The 24,439-nt window shown below is 34.7% G+C and overlaps 1 protein-coding gene across 8 annotated transcripts in view; it reads right to left on the bottom strand.

Annotated features, from left to right (window-relative positions):
- Nucleotides 1-24,439, bottom strand: part of CACNA1E (calcium voltage-gated channel subunit alpha1 E) — a 597,321-nt gene that overhangs the window by 131,871 nt on the left and 441,011 nt on the right. For all 8 annotated transcript variants that reach the window (XM_031936988.1, XM_003767485.4, XM_031936990.1 and 5 more), the window contains exon 10: nt 3,268-3,383. In XM_031936988.1, coding sequence (XP_031792848.1) covers nt 3,268-3,383 — 116 coding nt within the window. The remainder of the gene's footprint in view (nt 1-3,267; nt 3,384-24,439) is intronic.

Here is a 24,439-nt window from a genome sequence, read left to right as displayed (position 1 = left end):
ACTTAAAAGAGAACTATGTGACCTGGGTTTTTTCATCTTGGGGCCACTATGGATTTGGGGTAGGAGACAGGGTGAGAGTCAAATTTTGGTTCTATCCCTTGAACTCAATGCTTGTGTGTCTGTCAGATGGGATCCATAATTAAGGAAACCAAAAATACATGGAATGTGTAAAGCCTGACTTCATAGTTAAATATACTCAATCTAAGCAAAGGATCATGCTACCATCTGGGGAATATATAAGGAGATTCATTTTTACTCTCCATCTTCCCATATAGGTAGACAAAGGGAAAAGAGTGGAATGAAACTGAAGTCAACCTTCATGTTAATGAGCAGGAGAGAAGTTACAGATGATTTCAAACAGGAGATAATATTAAAATAATATATGCCTAACTTTAGAATGAAATATTCAATTAGATATGTACTAATGCATATAAAAATATATCCAGTACTGAAAAGTGGCATAATACTGTGGATAGAGGGTTGAAATCAGAGTCAGAAAAGCTAAAATCATATCCTGTCTTGACATTTACTGTGGGACCATCGATGAGTTATTTTGTAAGAGCTTTAATTTCTTTAGCTGTGCACAGATTTTTTTTTTCTGTGCCCATCACATAAATATGATACCTGCCCCACAGAGCTGTTAATCATGAATGTAAAGTGCTTTGCAAACTTTAAAGAATGATAACTTTAATTAATATTGTTATTATCATTAGTTTACACAGGCATCTCACTTAGCCCAAATGTGGCTCATCTGAGATGAATTTTAGAATTTTAAAGCTGAAAGAGCTCTAAGAATCCATTAAATCCAATTTATACCCCAAAAAGAATCCTGGTTACTTCCTTTAGACGTGGCCATCCCACCTCTGATTGAAGACTTCCAATAAGGGAGCACTCTATTGCACTTCTATATAATTGTAATCATCAATAAGTTTTTCCTTCTATCAAGAGTGAATTTTCCTCTCTAATTCTAACTATAATTCCTTGTTCTGTCCTCTAGGAACAAGCAAAACAAAACTCTTCTGGGACCCAGCTGGTTGCAAGGAATGGAAGAGGCTGTTGATAACCTAATTGAGGCTGTTGAAGATCATCTTTATTATTTAGCCTAAATATTTTTTTCCTCAGTAGACTCAAAAAGCCCCCAAACCAACAACTAAAACTGTTCACTCTAAAATCATCCATGATATATTAAACATTGACTGAATGGCTTTTTGTAAAAGTCCTCATCTTCCTTGACCAGTAGATAGTATCTTAAATATTTGACTTGTCCCTTCTTCCTAGAAACTCTGCTTGATTGGTTTCATTATCACACAATATCCTTCTTCTCTTTCTCATCTGAGCTTCTAAATGTTGCCATTCTCCCAAGTGTTATCCTTGAATATTTTTTTTCTCACTATACTCTCTTTTTTAAAGATTTCACCCATTCCTTGAACTTTACTGCTCATCTCTAGCCAAATGACTCCTAGATCTATTTCTCTTGGCCTCTTTTTTTTTCACTTGTGTTCCAAACTTAGACTTTTAGCTACAAATTCAATTAATAGGCGAACATATGCTTGGGTTATATCACTCTCCTGTTTAAAAACCTTTAATAGCTTCCCATAATCTACAAAATAAAGACAAACTCCTTTGTCTGTCTTTCTAGCTGTTATAGACTTTTTTCTTTCACTCATTTGTCAAATAGCACACACTACTTCTTTTCTTATATCCCATAATCCATGTATCACCATGTCCTAAGCACATACCATGATTTTCCATTTCTGTGCTTTCTGCCTAGAAAGTTCCTTTATCCCATTGCTAGCCAATACAATCCTCACCAATTCTAGAGGCCTAAATACACACAACTTCTTTCAGGAAGCCTTTCATAATACTCCCAGCCAGAGACAAATTCTCTTTACTCAGTAGTCCAAAAATATTTTATGTGGAATTTTCTTATAATTTTTTTCTACCTTATATTAGAGTTATTTGTGCACATCTTCTCTATTACATTATAAGCTCCTTGAAGACAAGGGTTATGTCTTATCCATATTTGTATGTGAAACACAGGCAAATAGAGTGATTTTCATATAGCTGAAAATAAGTAAATGTCTGATGAATGAAAATGAATTACCTTGAAAGAGAGCAACAATTAAGTGTTACTTCTTTTCTCCAGGAGCATAGAAATGTTGAAAATTGCCTGTCAGGTGCCTTTTTCTTAGTTTCTTAGAAACCTAGCACTTGATCGAGAACATGACACACAAAACCACCAAAACCTAACCTTAAATCAAAATGGAATCATGTTTATTCTGACTTATAAAGAGAGAGGGCTTTACTCATAAAGATGGGAGTATTAGTGCAATTAGAAACTGATGGGTTAATGCATTAATACAAACGTGATGAGATTTAATGACTTCTCCAGTACCTAGCCAATTTCTTTGCTGCTAAGCTACTAAGTAGAACAAAACATAGATGGGGTGAGATATAAAAATTGTGTAGAGTTTTCTTGAAAATCTCACTCCTAGTGTGAAACAGTACATAGAATTCCCAATCCCTCTATTTTTGTCTGCCTGCATTTTTGATTTTCTTCACAGGTTAATTGTACATTATTTCAAAGTCCGATTCTTCTTGTGCAGCAAAATAATTGTATGGATATGTATACATATATTGTATTTAACATATACTTTAACATATTTAACATGTATTGATTTACCTGCCATCTGGGGGAGGGGTGGAGGGAAGAGGGGGAAATTGGAACAGAAGGTTTTGCAAGGGTCAATGCTGAAAAATAACCCATGCATATATCTTGTAAATAAAAAGCTATAAAAATAAATAAATAAATTGTCTAAAAAAAATTTAAAAAAATGAAAATCTCACTCCTATTTCTCTCCTATCTCTTAGCTTCTGGGTCCAGGCCAGAACTAAGTTCACCACCACCTTTGGTTTGATGGAACCAATAGGGAGACAGAGCTACCAATTGTAGAGGGAAGGAGCAATTGTAGTGCCAGGGAGCCTGAAGAGATAATATCCAACATTTGATAGTTTCCTGTCGATCAAGAATGTGTTGATTTTAAGACAAAGTAACAATGGTCTCACTGATATGTGACTCTTCCAACTCTGAACTCTTTTAATGAAATTAATCATATCCTTTTGGACTATGAATTCCATAAGGGCAGAGAACTTGTAATATCTAAACTTCCCCTCTCTTTAGAACGTAATATTATATTCTGCAAATAGCAAGTAAGTAATAATGACTAAGTAAAACTCCCCAAATTTCTAAAGTCTAGCGGTTCTTACCTGCTTTGTCTATCCAAGCACGATACCCATTCAACTCTCGTTCGATTTGTTGCTGTCTCCGCAGTTTCATAAAGGCTCTACGGTTCTCCACTCTCTCTCTTTCTTTGGCAAATTCCCTGTGAACAAGAAAGTTAAGCTGAGTTTTATTGATATTTATGAGTTAAGGACGATCACTGAGAGGAATGGTTGAAGTGGTAGAAAGAGAAAAAAGATGCCAAACAGCTATGTTTGAACATGTCTTGCTCCCATTTGAAATACTTTCCTCCCCCTTCACCCCACAAGCTCTTTTAAAAAAAAAATATGCATGTTATTTTGTTTATTATAAATACCCAAATTAACCAAAAAGGACATATGAAGCAAGACACTCTCTGTATCCAGAGAAAGAAGTGATAAATGAAAGTATGTAAAGAATGATTTTACATATATTTGTGTGTATTTGTTATATATGTTTACATATTTGTTCTAGTGGTAGCTATCTTATGGGGGAGGAAAAAAAGAAATTTACATGATAACTTTATTATATATTTAAAATGAGTTGCAAGCTGTATGTAATAGATTTGCAGTTTTATGGGCAACTATATTTCTTTAATTACACTGTTATGGAAATATTTGTTTTATTCCCTAAATTAAAAATAAATAAAAATTTAAAAAAAAACATGCAAACTGGCTTCCATTAAGATAATAAGCAACTGATAGATGAGTATGATCTTCCTAATATACAACTTTGGTCATGTCAACTCCCTATTTAAAAACATCCACTAAGGATATCTTATATGATGAATCCAATTTTTACTCTGGTCACTCCTATTTATATTCTTTCAGTGAACTAACATATTCTATTGCAACTATAACAATCAAGTCTTTCATATTTACTTTTTTGTGATCATCAAATGTAATACAATCAGTACTTAATACATGTTTGCATATTGTTGAGCTGTGTCTTCCACAAAGAGAGGGCTATTAGGAGGCAGAGGTGAGGAGGGAGTACATGTGACAGAGGGAACAGAAAAACAAAGCACACAAAAAAAGAGATGAAATGCATTAAGTGAAGAACAAAGAGAAGACAGTTTGCAAGATTGTAGAGTACAGAAAGGGAAATAATGTATAACTAAGCTGGAAAGAAAAGTTGAGGAAAGGATGTAAAGAGTTTTAAAATCCAAACAAAAAATGGATATATGTTCCTAGGTTTCACAGAGAGCCAATGGAATTTATTGAGGAGGGGAGTTACATGGGGAGATATGCATTTAAGGAAGTAATTTTGACAGATTTGTAGAGAATGGATTAAAGAGAGTAAAGGATATAGTTGTGTAACTAGAGGGAAGAATCAGATATTTTCATAAGTAAAATGATAAGATTTGGCAACTGACTGGATATGTGACTCAAGATAAGAGTGTTGAATAGACGATATGATATGAGTCTGGAATATGAGAAGAATGTGGGGTCTTTATAACAGAAGATATAAGTCTTCTTTCAGGAATATTGAGTTTTAAATGTCTCAAGGACATCTAATTTAAAATGGCCAATAGATAGTTGTTAGGGAACTGGATCTATAGATCTGTGTTTCATCCATATAGATAGAAAATTTTTAGAAGAAGAAAAGGAGGAAGAGAAGGAAGAGGAGGAAGAGGAAGAGGAGGAGGTCCAGGAATTGTGTGGGTAGGGAGCACAATAGAGAAATCAGACATGTAGGAAGAGAACCAGGAAAGATTAGTATTGTGAAAACCCAGAGAAGTGAAAATTCAGTAAGTGGTGCGTAACATGGTTAAATTCAGCAAAAAGGTAACAAAGGTGAAGACTGAGGAAAATTTTGTATTTGACAATTAAGATCATTAGTAATTTTGGAGAGAGTAGTTTCAGTTGAGTAATGAGGTCCGAAATAATGATGGGCAGGATTATTCTAGGAAGATGTCAGTGTCCCCTGTGTCCCCTGATCTTTGTAGAAGGTGGGCCACCTGGCCTGGGAAAATTCCTGGAAATGATCCCCACCCACTTGAATCTTCCTTGGAAAAGCTACCTGATTGCCCATAGGAATTGCCCATCTCCAATTGATCTGATTATCACTTTGGTCTGGGAAATAATCACCACCCTTTATTGAATTGAAAATTAGCCTTTAATAGTTCCCTAGCCCCAAATCATACAAACCTAATATAATCAAAGGCTGTACCCCAAACTTTTGCTAAGGATTTGGCCCACTTGGAAGTTGTTTCTCAGTGTGAACCCATCTTTGCCAAAAACTTACCTTTGCTAAATTCCTATTTGGAACTAGCCCTCTGGGAAGTTGCTTCTCAATATAATAAACTTTTTTTTTTTTTTTTTTTTTTGCCAAAAAACTCGACTGCACATCAGGACTATGAATTCTTTTGCAAAATCCTGCCTGGAGACTCCATTGTTATTAGGGTATCTCTCACACCTCATCTCTCACACCTCAACAAGAACAGGTTGGTAAATTTCAAGCTCTGCAGATTTCCCCCACAAATAGAACAAATTTGTGCCTCAGGTTGCACACAGAGGTAAAAATCAAGAAGACTTGGGGCAGAAAAGGGGTCCTCTTAATACAACCTGAGAAGATATTAAGATAGACCCTGGGCTTCCAATTAACCCATGCAAAGTGCAAACACCTCCAGGCTTGTGACAGAAACTTAAATGGGGACCCCTCCAGCTAGCTAGGTGTAGCTGGATCCTCAGCAGGAACCAGAGACTTTCACCTCCTGGAATATTTGTCAAGTTGGGTTTGAGTCTGGGGAAGATTAAGTGAATCTTGGCTGATTGGGAATTCCAAACCCAGCTGTGCTGCTCAGGCGCAGCACTGGGCAAGAATGAAGAAGTACCTGGTGAGTGCAAAAGCAATGGGACAGGAGTAGAGCTGACAGGTCTTGATCTGAGGTTCCTGGTCAGAATGAAGAGCTGAAAGAAAGCTTGAGCCACAGTCCCCCTATCCTTACACTAATGTTTGCATATTAAAAAAAAAAAAAAACAATTGGCAAAGAAGAAAGAATTCCACCATTGAAACATAATATAGGAACAGGGAAGACCAGGGTTCATCTTCAGAGGAGGACACTTTAGTTAAAAAAGCTTCTACCCCAAAGAGCAACATGAAATGGTTCCCTGCCCAGGGAGAATGTATAGAATTCAAAAATCAAATGAGAGATATTGAGGAAAAACTAAAACAAACAATAGATAAATAAATAATGACCATCCAAGAAAAACAAGAAACTTAATGAAAAAAAAAGTTAACCAACTAAAAAAGGAGGGACATCGTTTCAAAGATGAAAGTAATTCATTGAAAATTAGAATTGGGCAAGAAGAATCCAGTGAATCTATGAGAGACCAAGAAATAGCAAAACAGATTATAAAGAATGAGAAAAGAAAACAGAATGTGAAATGTCTTATAAGAAAAAATGACAGATCTGGAGAACAGATCAAGAAAAGAAAACACAATTGGCCTGCCAGAAATTTGTGACCAAAAAGAGAACTTTTATGCAATAATGCAATAAATAATCCAAGAAGATTGTCCTGGAATGGTAGAACATGAAGGGAAAGAAGAAATAGAAAAATCCATTGATCACCACTTCAAAAAGATGCTTCATGGAAAACACAATTTTTTGTGTTTTTTGAAACCTTCAGATCAAAGAAAAATTTTTGCAAGAAAATCCTTTGTGGAAAACACATTTTTTGTGTGTTTTTTGAAGCCTCCAGATCAAAGGGAAAATTTTGCAAGAAACTAACAAACAAAAAACCAATTAAAATACACTGGAGCTACAATAGAATCATACAAGACTTAGCAGCAGCTACACTAAAAGATGACAGGTCCTGGAATCATATCTACTTACAATCAAAAGAACTAAGTATGAGACCCAAAATATCATTGCAAAATTATCTATAATTTTGAATGAGAAAAAATGGACATTCAATGAACTTGCAGATTTTTCAGGACTTTCTATCATCTAAACCTGAACTTAACAGAAAATTTAACATATAAGAACAAATATGAAAGATCAATTTTAAAGAAATTAATATGGACAGATTGTTTATGTTTTTTACATGGGAAAATGTATACTATATGTTTAAGATTCACTTCAACAACAGGATAGCTCAAAAGAAAGACTGGCAGAGTTAAGGTAAAAATAGCAATTATCTTATATAAATGAGGTGCAGAGGAAGAAGACACAGAGGCATTAGAGAGGGGAAAATGGCTCATAGTTCTGAAAACCTACTCATGTCAGGAATGAGTTCAGATAGGCAACACTATATATATATACCATGAAGGCCCCAGCACTCTCCAAAATCTATAAAGAAATAATGGGGGGAGGAATGGGTGGATGGAGAAGCAAAGGCTGAGGAAGAAGACAAGGAAGGGATCCTTAGGTGGGGGAAAGTTAACTAATAAGAGAGTTGTGGAGCAGAATTTAAGGAGACAGCAGGGATAGTAAGGACATGTGTATATGTGGGATAGGTGTGGATATGGCTGTGTATGTATGTAGGTATGTATCTATATATGTATAGATAAATATATCTCTTCTTAACTGTGTGTGGTTCAGACAGCATTTAATAAAAAAAGCTGGAGAAATATCTAGAAGCAAAGCGAAGTTTATTATACGTCCCACCCATGGAGCAGACAATCGAAGAGAGGAATCGCCGTAAGGGGCAGGGTCAACACTTTTTATCCCTAACGCAAATACCCCCTCCCACCACTGACTCTCATCCTTATTGGCTGAGGATCTTACATTCTAAACTGGGGAACTACCCAAGAAATTGAACTTGACCAATAAGTACATAGTTGCCCATAACAAGGGGACTTAAGTATGCCCTTAGGGGATAGCAGGGAGGGGACTTAAGTATGCCCTTGACTTGATGCTTAAAGTCCTTCAGGCCTTCTCCAACTCTGAAATAGATGAAGCCTTACTCAATTTTCACAACTGTCTTGAAAGATCTCACCTCATCTTGTTCAACTGTAACTAGTTTGACAGTTGAGTGGGGTAAAATGGGGGAAAAGAATAAAGTAAATACGGTGCTCAGCAGAGAATCAAAGAAAAATTTACATGGAAGTAAAGAAAAATGGACATATGTAAATATAATTTCTTCTAGCTTTCTTGATGTAGTAATTTGTTATATATTTTAAATCTTCCCTGATGTTTTGCTGGGCATATGACAATGTTCTTTTTTGTTTTGCTTTATTTTGCTTTGTATTTTTTTTCTGTTTTTTGGTTTTTTACTCTGTTTTTTTCAAATAAAATAATTTTTTAAAAGAGAAAGGCAGAAGGAGAAGGCTATCTAATATTGTGAGCCCTGTTATATTCCTATCAAGCATTTCTCTTGAGGTATCCATCTCCCAATAAGAATTTTTTCTATGACATGGAGATAAGAAGCTACATTAGATCATCAGCCCTGAGCCACAGCTGGGCTGCCCCCTTTTTGGGCTGCCAGCTTGAAGCAGAGAAGGAATCTGATATTTAATTAGGGTTCTTTAGCTCTTTCTTAATTCTTGCTTCTTCCCTTCCCTTATGCCATATACCTCTGTATTTGTGCCTTCCTCCTGTCTCAGAGTTTGAAAGTCAAATCTATTATGCATCACTGTATTAGTATGGCTTTCCTTTCACATCTGTAGTCTCACTTCATCTAGTCAAACTCTTTTGAGACTGTAATGGGGAATGTGGTACAGTAGGAAGGAAATAAAGGTAAGTAGAAAGCCTTCTGAGCTACAAAGCTGTTAATGTTGTTGGGATATTCGTGGTAATAATAATATTTACACTTATTGTTTTAAAAAGAATAGAGTCAAAAGCTTTCAAAGCTCTTTAAATAGTAAAAGCCTCTTAAGCCTCACAAAACTTGAGGTAGGTACTGCTAGTATGTACTGCTATTATTATCTCCATTTATAGGTAAAAAATGAATCTCAGAAAGTGATTTGCACAGATCCTACGTCTAATAAAAATAGTTATGCCACAGTTTGCTTTTATTGTCCTGAATCAGTTTCCCTAATTATCCTGACCCAGTCCTGCCTTGGTTTCCCTAATTGTTCTGCTCAACCACCCCCTCCTTCTAATCATGATGATCCAGATAAGGAGAAAGACCTTCTATCTTAGGCATCATCAGTGCCTCTCCCAATTCTGTAATCCTAATGATCAGATATCCCACCTACCTCCCCTCACCCTGTCAGAATCAGATGGTCAGAGTCCCATTCCTGCTCTCAGCACCCTGACTCCACCCTTGCCTTGCTCTATCCCCTGAGTCTGAGCCACGTGTATATATGTCATTGAAAACTCACATTGTGTGTGGATTCTTGGAGATGACAGTCTCATTCATCCCTGGGACCAAACCATGGATCCATTTGGTCCCAGTAAATCTCTCCCTTTTAAATAAATTATTAAATCTCTCTAATCTCTATCTTGCCTCAGTTTCTCTTGTAATGCCGAAGAAACTGAACAAGACAGAGATTAGAGACCAATTCAATAATTTATTAAATGGAGAGAAATACTGGGACCAATGCATCCATGTTGATCCCAGGGCTAGATGAGACTATCATCTCAAAGAGTCTAGCCCCAAGTATGGGGCAGCAAGCTTTTTATGGAATAACAAGAACAATGACATTACTGATATTCTAATGACATCTGAAATGGATAAACCTTTATCTTGTCAAACATTAAGGAATGTCTATAAAACCTTTATCTCAAACATTAAGCGGGGACAGTTATAACCTAAGGCAGAATACGAAATAGGACAATTGGAGGAACTGGGTCATCCCATTAAAAGGGGACTTTGGCATAACACTGGCATTACAATATCAGATATTTAATTTGAGTTCAGGTTTTCTAAATTTTAAGTCCATCTACTATTTAATACATACACAACATGAAAATTTTGGTAATTAATAAAATGGTTGAATTCATGTTCAGGGTCCCAAACCAGAAATTTATCACTGAGTATATAAAGAGGAAATACATTGGAGTTCACCTTTCAAACCTACAAAAAGATTTAATTACAAAACAAGATTGAGAGAGTGTAGTATAATGACACAGTCACTTTAGATGGACACCCTGAGATATCCAATCCTAGGGACTCATCCTCATAGATAGAACCTGAGGAAGCAGATACTGGAAGCATCATTCCAAATGACAAGGATTTCCTTAACAAAGATTGCCAAAAAGGGCTTAGAATTCAAATAGAATTCAAAAACCCAATAGAAGAGCTACATAAAAATGTGAACATGCAAAAAATAACTATCTTTTCTATAGCAAACATGAGGAATAACTAATTGAAGAATACATGAAGTACTTGGAAAACTCAGCCAAATTTTCTATGACAAAAAGCTTATAATAGTGGCTTCCACTTAAAGATAATCTGTATCAGTTGGGCAAGAAGTTGAGAGGTGAGGTTAGTCTCTTCTTCACCAATAGAATTAAGAATAAAGTAAACAAAATTAATGGCTCAATAAATGCACAAAAATGGATTTTATCATGGCTAATAATAAAGCAACAATATTCACTATCAGGGTGGAGACAGGCCTTTTGGAATATTTTCCCCATTCAATGGGGCCTCCTTTCTTGTGGATCATCAAGACAGATGTAATGATGCTGACCTCTGATAACCAGATGACAATGAAGTCAATGTGTTGACTCCCAATAAGTCATGAATCCTGAAGTTGTTTGGGATTAGAATGGCATAATTCAAACTAAACATCAATTACTTGTGGCCAGAATAGTTGGGGCAATTTAAATACCTGAGGGAATACTTAGACAAATGATGAGAACGCCTAAAGGAAAGGATATTATCTGAAGAGGATGATGAATGATTGAAAGACAGGAAAAGCTTAAAAATACCCAAGGCACAGGATTTCTCTCTCCAGTAAAGATCACTTAGAATTTGCCTCCACTCTGTAAAGGACAAGTTTAAGTATTTTGCAGCCATCTAAGAAGGGAAATGCAGGATATGTATGAGTCTATTTGCATATGGAATAAATTTGAAGGGGTGTATTTAGGCATTAGAAAGGACTTGTTTCTTTCCTAAGAAGGCTGGTGGGGACTCTTTGCCCCTTCTTCCCACTTTACTCTGTTTTTCAACCCCTGCTTTAAGCCCTGTAGACTCAGCCTTCAGGGAACAGAGGAAATAGGATAGGAAATAAATGAATGGAATTAACAGATTTCCAGAGTTACAGGATTTGTCCTAGTGCTTCTCTATAAGCCCTTGACTCACCTGCCTCCAAACAACAGTGTTTTAAAATACTAAAGTTGGGATTGTGGGAGAATGATGCTTTATAAACAATATCCCCTGGTACTATTGGAGCAAAATTGCCACAGAGAGGATAAATTCTGAGATGCAGGAGGGAGATTTATAACTCTGAGCATACCTGCAATCAAGTGTCCTAGATTGTGTTTCACTGTGTAATAAGACATTAGTCCTAACTGTCAATTATATAAATAAAGATCACTCAGATTGAATTGTGATTATACCTAACAGGATTAATCCTTGGGAAAGAAGAGTTTGATGTATGATTCCTAAAATGTAAGCTCTGGGAGGAGAGACAGGGATCATGTCTTAATCTTTATCTCCCACAATAATAACTCATTTATATAGTAAAAAAGAAAAAAAAAAAAAAAGGAAAACACAGTTTGAGTAGACTAGAGTCAACAGTGGTATAGCAACCTAAAAAGCTAATGAAATATTAGGCTGTATTAAAGAAAGCAAGAGTGTCTAGAACAAGACAGATAACAGCTTAATACTTTATCATAGTGCCTGACATATATAATTTATTATATCTATATTATATTTTTAGTGTTTCTTGGATTGAACCAACTTTGCCTTCCTGGTATAAATTCATAGAGGGCATAAGAAATTGTTTTAGCCCATTTATTAATACATAAAAATTTCACTTCAACATTCATTAGAGATATTGGTCTGTAGTTTCTTTGCTTTGTCTCCCCCTGATTTAGGCATCAAGACCATATTTATATCATAGCAAAACATTGGGTGTTTCTTCTTTTCTTATTATTGCAAACAGTTTATGTAATGTTGGAATTAATTGTTCTTTGAATGCCTGATAGAATTCACTTATAAATTCCATATGGTACTAGAGTCTCAAACCGTGAGAGTTACCTTAGGTTTATGTTTTTATTTTTGTTTTCCTTAATATTGGATTATTTAAGCAGTCAAGTTCTCATACTCATCCAGGTGTTTTATATTTTTGTAAGTATTCTCTCACTTTCTAAGCTACTGGTTTGCTAGCGTGTAATTAGAAAAAACAGCTTTTCGTATTTCCTTTATTTCCTATTCCATTGGTGTAAGTTCTTTTAAAATTTTTCCTCCCTTTAAAAAAAAGATTAGCTGTTTATGTACTGTATTAGGTTTGTTTTTTTAAAAATAGCAACTAGTTTCATTTTTCTGTTTAATGATCTAAATGATATGGGTAATACTTCTGCTTTTCTGAATTTTTTGAAAAGTCTTTATACCTCAACATGTGGTCACTTTTTAAAATTTCTATGCACAACTGAGTGGTACATCAATTTATTTCTATTCCCATTCAGTGATTAACAGAGGATATTATCTCTAATTTTTCTAAAGTTGTTCAGATCCTTAATTTCTTCCCTACCTTTTGATTACATTTGTCCAAGTCTAAAAGTTGTAGAACAAGCTCTCCATTATTAAAGTTCTAATATCTATTTCCTCCAATTCAATTAACTTTCCCTTTAAATATTTTGATGCTATGCTAGTTCTATGATGTCTTTTAAACATAATATAATTTCCCCAATCATATTTTATCATGACTATATTTACTATAGCTTTGTCTGAGATCATGTTTGCTAGATCTGCTTTTATAAGTTCAGCAAAAGCATAATATATTGAATTCTAACCCCTCATTTTAATTCAGTGTGAAACTTTAGGTTTCAAGTGCTTGTTTTTTTGTTTTTGTTTTTGTTTTTTATAAAGAACATATTGTTGGATTGTGCTTCCTATTCTATTCTGTTGTTCTTTTCTTTTTTTTGTTACTGAGTTTATCCAATTCACATTCATGGTTATTATTGTCAAATGTGCAGTTCTTTCCATCCTATCGTCTTGTATTTCTTCTTCTTTTTACTCCCCACTCCTTTATAAATAAGAAGGTAATAAAAGAAAGGGACCTTGGCTGACATTTTTGATCTATAAATGAAATGTTTTCTCTATGTTGTGGTACTTTTTTTCCCTCTGAATTACTCCCAATCTCAGGTTTTTTACTCTTTCTCCTTTTATTTAATCCTTTCTTCATTTTCCTGTCTCCAGCTATTTTGCTTATGGTTATTCTGTTACCCACTCTGCCATCTCTGTTAGATCTCTCACCCTCCCTCCCTTGGGCCTGCCCTTTCTCTGTCCATGTTGAGTTAATGTATTTCTATACTGAAAAATCTGTGTGGGTGTTAGTATAATTGTGTTTAATATTCCTTTGTTTAGTTCAGATGAAAATGATGTTCATGAAAAGGAAGTTTAGTCTAGACCAAGGGTACTTAAACTTTTTGTGTCATAGACCTTTTGGTGAAGATTCTGGATCCCTAAATATTATTATTGCCTACATTCAAAATTATAGAAAATACTAAACTTAATTGAATGAATGAATGAAACTAAAAAAGTAATTAATTTCCCATCACAGTTCTTGGAAATTCTCAAGTCCCTCCACTGACATCTTGGAGTCTGCTGACCCAAGGTTATGATCCCTGAATTAGGCTATAACAGGGATTGGGGATAGGGTTATGGGCCCTTTAGATTTCATTACTCTTTCATTCCTTTACCCAAGGGTAAATTCATAATTCTTGATTACTAGAAGTCCTTTCTTAAGGCCATAGATAACATTTTCCTTTCCAGAGAGAAGGAAAACTCTTTTCTCCCTCAGGTCTCTCCACATCTGCTGTTTGTATTTGTCTCTAGTGTGTATTTCTCTGATCCTGTTTGAATGTGTTATTTTCTATAGATTTCTTTGATAATGTACTCAATTGGAAGAGTGAGTGAGGGAAGAAAGAGAAAGAAAAGCTCTCTTCTCCTATTCCACCCTATAAATGATTTCTTCTCAATGACTTGATTCCAACTTTTAAACTGGGATCCTCTGATCTGGAGCTTTTTCTTTATCCCCAAACAGGAGCTTTTATACCCTTAGACAGCAAACCCTTCATGAGTCAATCCATGAAATTCTTTCAACTGTTTTAAGTCACAATTGGGAAGTCATAGTCAATCAATTGTTTCTGTTTGACTCAATAACAGAGGTTCACATTTCATAAAAAGATGGTAGGATATGAACCATATTGTAATACATCTTCACATTTTTGAAATTTTACCATGTGTCACTATTTTCTGTGATTATATTAGTTTAGCTGAAGGAGAATCATATCTTTTCTTCCTTATAGCAATATTGATTTGATTATTATTCCCTTGTAAAAATGTGAAAAGCAGAGGTGTATTTGTGGGAGGTTGAGACAGATGTACCCATGCTGGCAAGTTACATAGTCAAATGCTTACCTAAGTTCTAGTATACTGTGGATGTATGGATGAGATGAAGCATGACCTGGAGGTCTGGGACCAGATAGATATAGAAGGCTGAGATGAGTATTGATCGACTCATCCTTCATTCTAAGCAGTTACCACTCAGGCCAAATCCCCAAACCAAGCAGATTACAATTCTTAATGGTAGGCAAGGCTGAAACTCTGAAGGTCTAATTCCATGGTAATGGTCAATCAGAAACATTTCTGGGTTAGTTGTTATTTTATCACTAGATATTCTTGCCTCTGGCTAAGTCTCCAATTTTGAACAACCTTACTACTGATTGTGTTGATGATCACTCTAGAAACAGATTTTTGATTGTTTCTTCCCATAAATCCCACTGTTTCAATTTGCCTCTATTCCTTATTGGACTTGGTAAATACTTTCTCACCTAGACTGTCTCTCCATACACATGTTTCAACACGTGAGCCTCCTCTCTCTTTTTTCATACAACTCCTCTTCTCTCTTTTTTCATACAAGATTCTTTGATAGATACAACCTCAAGGAATTTTGTTCAACAGGTCTGATTATAGGTTAACAGACAAAGCATAAAAAGGGAGGGGAAAGCTTGCCAAAGATATTTAATAGCATCATGAAGGAGATCCTCTGCAGAATATAAATGGAATTTGTTGTTGTTCTTCAGTTGTATCAGATTCCCCATGACTCCATTTGAGAGTTTTGTTGATAAAGATACTGGACTGGTTTGCTGCCAATTAATTTTACATCTGAGGAAACTGAGGCAAACAGGGTCAAGTGACTTATCAGCTAGTAAGTGTCTGAGACCAGGTTTAACTCAGGAAAATCAGTGTTCCTGTCTTCCAGTCAATCAAGCTCCACCTAACTACCTCATAAATGGAATAGGAATTTCCAATAGATGGAAAGGTCTTTTAGATACTCCTGTTTGCAAATCATAAGGATCAGAGATTTAGAGTTAAAAAAAAGACCTAAAAGACCATTTAATCCAACTCTTTCATTGAGGCTCAGCTAGATTAAATGATTTACTTAGCTAAGGTCATGAAGCTAGGAAGCTAAACTGCAAGGTGAATCCAGTTCTTCTGACACCATAGCAAATGATCTTTGTAGAAAGAGGCCTTGATGATATTGTTTTAATTGTGTCATTTAAAAAAAAAAGATGAAAATATGTAATGCCCAAACTATCACACACAGTTGTGTGGGTAGTCTATGGAATTAGCCCATTAGTATTAATACATTAGAATCTTGGATAGGCACTGCAGATGGATGATAAATTAGGCCCAAAATTTAGTAGGGGAGAGAGAGTGTGGAATGAATTGTAATGGGGAAAAAGAGCATCCTTCTTTTTATTTGTCTACTTGCTCTGTTCCTGACTTTTTGCATTTTAAAATCACGCTCTCCATGCAGAGTAGTTTCATTTCTTCCTTCCCTCCCCACTTTTTCAGTTTCCTTTGGTGTGTAGTCTTCCCACATAAAAATGTAAAATCCTTAAGAGCTGGAGTTGTTCTTTTTTTTCTATTTTGGCTTCTATTTGCATTCCCAGGTATGGCACACTTAATAAATTTTTATTTCCTTCCTCTTTCCTTAATCTGTTCCCTGAAATGAAACCCATCTTCTTATTACTTTTGTTATTCTCTTGATGTCATGATTGTACAACATAGAATAGCATAAATTCCAAATAAACAAAATTACAGGTAACCCAAAAGGCAAGTAAAGTTCTGCTTATTATTGCCAATAATGGTGAAGTGATAGACAATGAACCAGATCTAATATATATATAAACATGAGGGATATATAACCCGGGTAATAATGTTAAGAGGAAGAAGCTTGTTCATATAATGAGAGCAAAGGTTAAGATAGAAATATTAAAAGACTCAGGGTGGGAAGGAGAAAAAAAAGGAAAGCAGTATTAAGTACCTACTATGTGTCAGATTTTTCACAACTGTGGGAGGAAGATACTTAGTAAATGCTTATTGCTGCTTCTTCATTCAGAAAACTGAAACAGAGACAAGTTAAATGTCTTGTCCAGGGTTACATAATTTACTATGTATCTAAAGTTAAATATGAACTCACATCTTCCTGATTTCAGGCTTAGAGCTCAACCCAATATGTCATCTACCTGCCTCTATTATATTATGTGGATAATTAACCTACTATGTGCCTAGTATTATGCCAGGCGCTGGGGATATACATATAAAGAATGAAACTCTACATACTCATGAGGAGTTATATATAGTAATATATATCATACAGTATTGATATTAATATATATCAATAAAACATTATATAATCTCTTTACATATATAGCTTAAATATTAATATTACAAATACATACAAAGTAGCTACATATAAGGTAGGTTTATAGAGAGGAAATTAATGGAAAATTTATGGGAAGACATGATCAAGAATTGTACAGAATAAGAAGGTATGAACTGGTTCCAGTCTTCCCTTCCCCAGAACAAGGGGCTTCTTTAACACTTTCTGTGTCATGGACCCCTTTAACCAACCGGACACTTCAAAAAATATTTTAAGATTTATAAAAATCAAAACAAAGTATTACAAGGGAAACCAATTATTTTGAAATACAATATGTTCTCATCCAAGTTTATGGAACCAGGCTCCTCAGGAGTCCTTAGACCCCAAATTAGGAACTTTTACCCAAAGGAAGGCAGTAGGATATGGTGGGATCTTTTCAAATATTCAAAAAAGAACTGAAATGTATGCAAAGAGTCTTTTTCACACATGAGGAAGGTTTTCCATCCATCCTTCAAGCCCACACCTCTCTGCAAATTATCACACAAGTGTGTAGGATGCTTGCTGACACCTATTTTCGATAACATGTTGCTCAGGTTCCTAAGCACCATGAAAGGCATTACTGAATCTATGTTTCAGCTGAATTCTTCCAGGATGATGTGGGGGTGTGGGCTCAGAGAGCAGCACTGGGAACGAGTGGATTCATAGCACTTTTGGTTTCAACACTCCAAGGGAAACAAATAGTGAGTCCCACACATCAAAGAGGTATGACAGTCATTTTTATGAATGGCCCAAGCATTTCCATGAATGAAGCCTGCTGAGGCAGGTATAATGGCTAAATTTAAATCACAGTGCAGCAAAATTTCTGGACTTTGGAACTGGTCCTGATTGCAGATGAGGTTTAAGTGCCTTTATCTTACTAGAGTAAATAAGGCATTGAGAAAACTTTTTTAAATATATATATAGCATTACTTTCTTGAAAGCCCCTAGGCCCACATAGAACTTTTTAAAAAGGGAAAGAGGGAGGAAGAAAGGAAAGGAGGGATAGAGGAAAGAAGGAAGAAAAGGAAGAGGAAGGGAAAGAAGGAAGGAAAGAAGGGGAGAGGGAAGGAAGAAGGGAAGGAAGGAGGTAAGGAAAAAAGACAAAGGAGAGGAGAGGAAAGAAGAGGAGAGGAGAGGAGAGGAGAGACAGAGACAGAGACAGAGACAGAGACAGAGACAGAGACAGAGAGAGGTTTAGTGGCTATATCACTGTTCAGTTTTAAGAATATGGAGCCAGATAGAGAATTGAGGATAGCTCCCAGAGATGAACTGAAAGCAATAGATAATGAGGAGCCTACATTGAAAGAACAGATAAATGCCTTACACATCAACTCATTAAAACATTGGGAACTCAGAGGAAAAAACAAGACTCTATTATATTCATAGAATGATAGAATACTAGCTTTGAAAGGGGTCTTAAAGATAATTTCATATAAGATATACCCCCAGTAATCTTACAAGTAAAGAAGCAGAAATTCAAGGATGTTACCCTGAAGCAAAGTCACCTAGCTAGTGAGGTGGGGTACCTAAGTTCTTAGGGAAAATAGAAATGATTTCCACAGGACACATACCTAACCACATTAATTTTATGAAATTTGCATAATGAGAAAGTTGTGAGGCTCTAGAATAGATTCCCATATTCATCCTTTTGCTATCTGATTGGTGCATCCTCCTCTTCTTCACTCCTTTTACCATCTCAAAATTCTGGTTTCTTTGGTCATGGGAATAATTTTCCCTTTTATTTAGGATGTCAAATTTATTATAGTTGGGCAAAATAGCTCAAAATAACTATTTTAATTTCCTGTTCATTGGTGGTGAATTCACTCTTTTAATTTTTGATACTGTTTTTGATGCTTTTGGTAATTTGGCTGTTTTCTTTGTCAAATCCAATGAACCAATAGTTTATCTATTTTGGGGTGTTTTGTTTTCATAAAATTAGCTTCTAGTTTTAGTAGTTCAATGGTTGTTTTGCTTTGTTTTTACATTCAATTTTATTTATCTCTCCTTTCATATTCAGAATTTCCAATTTGGCATTAAATTGTGTTACAGACCAAATTCATCAAGGTGTGACTTTCTTTTATTGTATACAATTTGTAGTACAAGGAAAACTTTTATGTTTAAATTTGGTTTTTTTTCCTCACCATGATAGCAATGAAGAATCTATTTTCTTTTTTAATGCACTGTGTTTTCCTACTACTTTGTATTTGCTGCTTCTGCTTTTAGCATTTACATTAATCATTTTTATTTTGCACCACCTGTGCCTTGTCACAATTTATGTGAGAGGCATGGGGGCTATTGTCAATTCTCTTTATTTAACTCTCTTCAACTTAAAATTTTTCCTTGGTGAGCATCCTTTGACACCTACCATGTATCTCCCTAAGTAGCTACCCAAGATACCTAGTATAACTTTGATCTACACTAATACAGGGAAGTACTTTTTTTTTTGCTCATCCTAATTAAGAGATAATGTAGAAACCATTTGTTGCTATGTATGATTTTTTGGCAACAGATTTCTATGCCTAATTTATGTTTTATTTTAGGTAGTATCAAAATTTATTTATCTGAATCATTAAATTATCTGAACTTAACTGTGCTGAGAAAGGGAATCTATCCTACAAAGATATCTGTGACAAGTAATCCATAAAAGACTTAGTTAACATACCAATTACTAAAAGCTAGGTTGAGGTAGATAAATCATAAACATATTTAGGCACTATTTCAATATGCTGGATATTTTCATTTATTTTATGAAATTACAACAGTGACAGAGTGTAAAGATATATAGATATAGATTATGTAAATAAAGATATCAAAGGAAAAAGTTGTCATTGCACTAATATTTTACCAGGGTGTTATGAGCAACAAATGAGATAATGACTACAAAGTGCTTTATATACCAGAAGCTGTAAAGTGCAACATTAATCAAAGCTATCATCATCATCATTATACATTTTATGAGTTGTCTCCTCCCCCCAACCAAATTAATCATCTGTTATCTCGCCATAGGCTCTTGCCCCTGCCATGATATCTCAGGGTTACAATACACAAAGGAAAGCATGACTGGTATCCATTTTCATCTATAGCAAGTACATTTCTTGATGGGCTGGTCATCTTGCTTTTACCTGCCAGATCTCTTGACTCCTGTTCTAAACTATGCACATGGTGACGTGCTTCATCTCTGCATTCAGTCCACACAGAGTTCTATTTACAGACAGAGGGGCTCTCCTTGCTGTCATGGTAACTGAGTCAGAGACAAAGCCTGCCAGGATGGGCTGGCCTCTGTGATTCAAAGATCTGTTTACCCACACTCCTATACACACTTTCATGCTCAAACATACACATATACATTGACAGTAACACAAACACGCTCACACTGGAACACAGTAGCATTCACAGAGAAGTCATCATGTTGCCAGGTACACAGATGATCAAATACATCCTTATTCCCATTATTCTTGGGGGTTCAGATTTCTAGGTGACTTCATAATTTTGAGCAATTTTCCCCCTTTGTTGTGCACATGAAATGTCTATTTTGCAATTAAACGGATCTAGGTTAGATCTCAGGAAGAATTTTTCAATCTTAAGGGCTGTGAAAAACAAAAATGCATAATTCCGGGGGAAAAAAGAAGAGCTTCTCTTCTTAAGAGTTTTATTTAAAAAGTAAAAGGATCTTTCTGGCATGGTTTGAATTAATGCCACCAGGAGGTAGAAAAGAGAAGAGATTCTCTAGATTGCTATCTTTACCACAGGAAAGCCATCAAGCAATAATACCAGTGACTAAAAACTAGCTTCAGGTGGATAAATCCTAAACTTACTGGAACTATTTCAATATCCTGAACATTTTCATCTATTCAATGAAATCACAAAAGCAATAAAGTACCAATATATTGATGATTAATAAACAGATATACACATGTGTGTTTGTATATATATATATATATATATATAGTCTACAGTAAGCTATCTATAGTATATGCTATAAGTAGTACTAATACTATATGTATCATATATCATATACAAATAAAATATATAATATTCACATAATACATATATCAGAACATATAATATACATTTTGTGTGTATAAATAATATACAACACACATAAAATAAAAAATATTATATTACATATACATACTACATTACTATATAATACTACTATTAATAATAGATCACATGTATATAGTACTTTAAGGTTTGCAAAGCACTTTATAAATAATATTTTATTTTGTTTTCATTATAACCCTATGAAATAGATGATATCACTATTATCCCATTTTATAAATGAGGAAACTGAATCAGGGAGGAGGTAAATGAATTGCCTGAGCCATACAGTTAATAATGTATCAGTCTAGATTTGAACTCAGATCTTCCCAACTCCAAGCCTAACATTCTATGCACTGAGCCATTTGATTATCCCTGTCATGTAAACAATAGCTTATAAAATGAGTCAGAGGAGGAAAAGAAAAAAGAGAAAACATGAGAAGAAGGGTCCTTCTAGCCATCAAATCTACTATTACATCAATTCAAGTGGTGCAAACAAAAGCTTCAAGAAGACACATTATTTGCTGGTCACAAATTCACACATTCTAGCTATAAGAATATAGTTTTCCCTTTCACATTGTGGGGGTCAGGGGCACTGCACCCACTGTCTGGAAAATCTGTGTACATTTTTCAGCCCTCTTTTTATACCAAAGAAGTCTGAATTTTTTCTTTTTATTTTATGGGATGTTTGCAGTTTGTTAAATTTGAGTTAATATATCAAAATACTAAATATATTTTATGTGTGTGTATACAAGTATATATAAACATATACATATATATTTCTGCATATATTTCATATGTTTCTGAATCAAACTGTTTCTGTGTCATCTGCTGACCTTTTTGGTCATTTGCAGCTTCTACAAAAGTTCCCCAAATTCCCACTCTTATGTTGATTTGCTATATTTCAAAACAATAAAGGGGAAAGTCACCATGAGGAAGGGATAACTGTAATGCTGTTTCCCCAAATAATGTTTTTCCCACTAAATCAAATGAACTTCATTTCTTATGATTTTGCTAAAATTCAGGGATACAGATACTCTTTTGCATTTATACGGCCTCTCCTTTTCAACTCTAAAGGACTTTGTCCATTTTAATGATGACCTTGAACTACACAAATGAACTGCACAAACCCTCCAGAGGTAGTAGAAAGAGAACTCATCTATTCAACAAAACGAGCAATGATATTGTATCATTTTTCCTGTCTTCTGTACTGCAGTGTTACTGTGACAAGTACTTCAATGATGTGGGATTTTGTTTTGTCAAGTCACTGGCAGAGTACTGTTTTTATTTCCCTGTCTTGTTGTTGTGGAGGCCAGGGGGGTGTTGAGGGGACAAGGAATAATAATAGTAGCAACTGATATTTTTTATACCTTGAAGGTATATAATATACTTCATGTGCTTTATATATTATCTCCTCAAAATAACTGTGGGTTATTAGAATATTATTGTCATTTTACAGATTGAGACTAGACTAGACTTAGACTAGACTAAGACTTAGACTTAGACTAGAAAGGTTACATGTCCAAAGTTATACAATCAGAAACTATGAGAGATGGGATCTGAATCTATTTCTATCCTGGTGCCAAGACCAGCACTCTTTCCACTACATATGATTTCTTTGGTTAACAATCAAGAATTTAGCCACAGGATAGATCAAACAAATAAAATCATAGAATATCAGATTTGGAAAGAGACTAACAAATCTAAAATCTGTATTTTAACTATGATGAAACTGGGATCTGAAGGCAATCCAGCCAGTTAGTGGCCTAAACAAACCTATATACTTGTATCTATTGTTGCTTGGCTATTTCTATTTATTATATACCATGGTGCCTATTTTGTTATTGTTTTCTATATAAGTTTAAAAATTTAAAGGAGCATCATAACATTCACAACAAATTCATCAACAATGGTTTCCCCACCCTATCATACTCATATAAAGAATCCCTAACAGCTAAAATCATCAATTCTCATGATCCCCTAATGACCTGCCATAGGTTTAGAGAATATTTAAGCTGAAAAGAACCTTAGAATTTATATATCCAATTTCTTCACCTTACAGATTCAGTTTACTAAATTTTACAAACATTAAAAGCCAACTATATTCAAAGTCCTACTAGGTAATGGGGATGATAGTTTCTGCTCTTAAGGAGTTTACTCCTACTAGAGCAAAGATATCTGTGAACTTTTCTTTTTTAAATAAAAATATAAAAGTATATATATATATATATATATATATAAAATGTATGTGTATACATACATATATGTGTTTATATATACTATATACATAATTATTTTTAATATTATTTTTATATAATTTGGTTCTTGGGAAATGAGTGTGAACTACTTGCATTTTTGTTTTTCTTCCCAGGTTATTTTTACCTTTCTAAATCTGATTTTTCTTATTCAACAAGAGAACTGTATAAATATGTACACATATATTGTATTTAAGATATACTTTAACATGTCTAACATGTGTGAGACTTCCTGCCATCTAAGGGAGGGAGTGGAGAGAAGGAAGGGAAAAGTTGGAACAGAAGTAATTGCAAGGGTCAATGTTGAAAAATTACCCATGCATATGTTCTGTCAATAAAAAGCTATAATAATAAAAAAAGAAAAAATAATAATTGATTCTTTTTATGATCCTATATATTTTATTTTACATATTTAACATATTTTTCTGAATACAAGTCTAGACTAACATAGAGTTTCAGGACATAGATAAAAAATCCTTTTATTAAATGAATAAAACATGCAAATAGAATATATTAACAATTAAGAACATTAAAAACTTTTTCTGTAGAGGGGACCACTTTATCAGAGAGCCTTAAAGAACACGATAGGTGGGGCAGTTTGATGGCACCCTGGAGTCAGGATGATCTGAGTTCAAATCCTCCTCAGATACTTAACACATTCTACCTGTGTGACACTGGGCAAGTCACTTAACCCCAATTACCTCACCAATAAAAAATAAAAATTAAAAAAAAAATAAAGAATACTACAGGTTTTGAGAAGGAAAGGTGAAGAAGGGACTGTATTTTGGACATAGGGGATGGCTTCTAAAAAGGCACAATTAAGGGCCAGGAAACTTTGTCCCGGTAAAGAAACTGAGGTCCAGGGTACTTGTAATTTGCTTTGTTATTTGTTTTGAAATGATAAAGTCAAGCAAGCTTCCCTAACAACCCCAACATTTTCTTGATTTGTCTCTGTGTTAAATCTCTTCTACTAGATAGGGTGTGCTCAAGAAATCTTAACTTCTTTTCAGAACCGGAACAAAACATCACAAGAAGGTATTATATGCCAAGGAATGTAGATGGGGAGAGTCTCATAATAGATCACAAGGTAAAATATAATTGATTTTTGATTTGC

Source organism: Sarcophilus harrisii, chromosome 4, assembly GCF_902635505.1.
Source record: "Sarcophilus harrisii chromosome 4, mSarHar1.11, whole genome shotgun sequence".
Taxonomy (NCBI): Eukaryota; Metazoa; Chordata; class Mammalia; order Dasyuromorphia; family Dasyuridae; genus Sarcophilus; species Sarcophilus harrisii.
The sequence above is the reverse complement of the archived record's forward strand: the minus strand, read 5'-3'. Positions and strand labels throughout refer to the sequence as shown.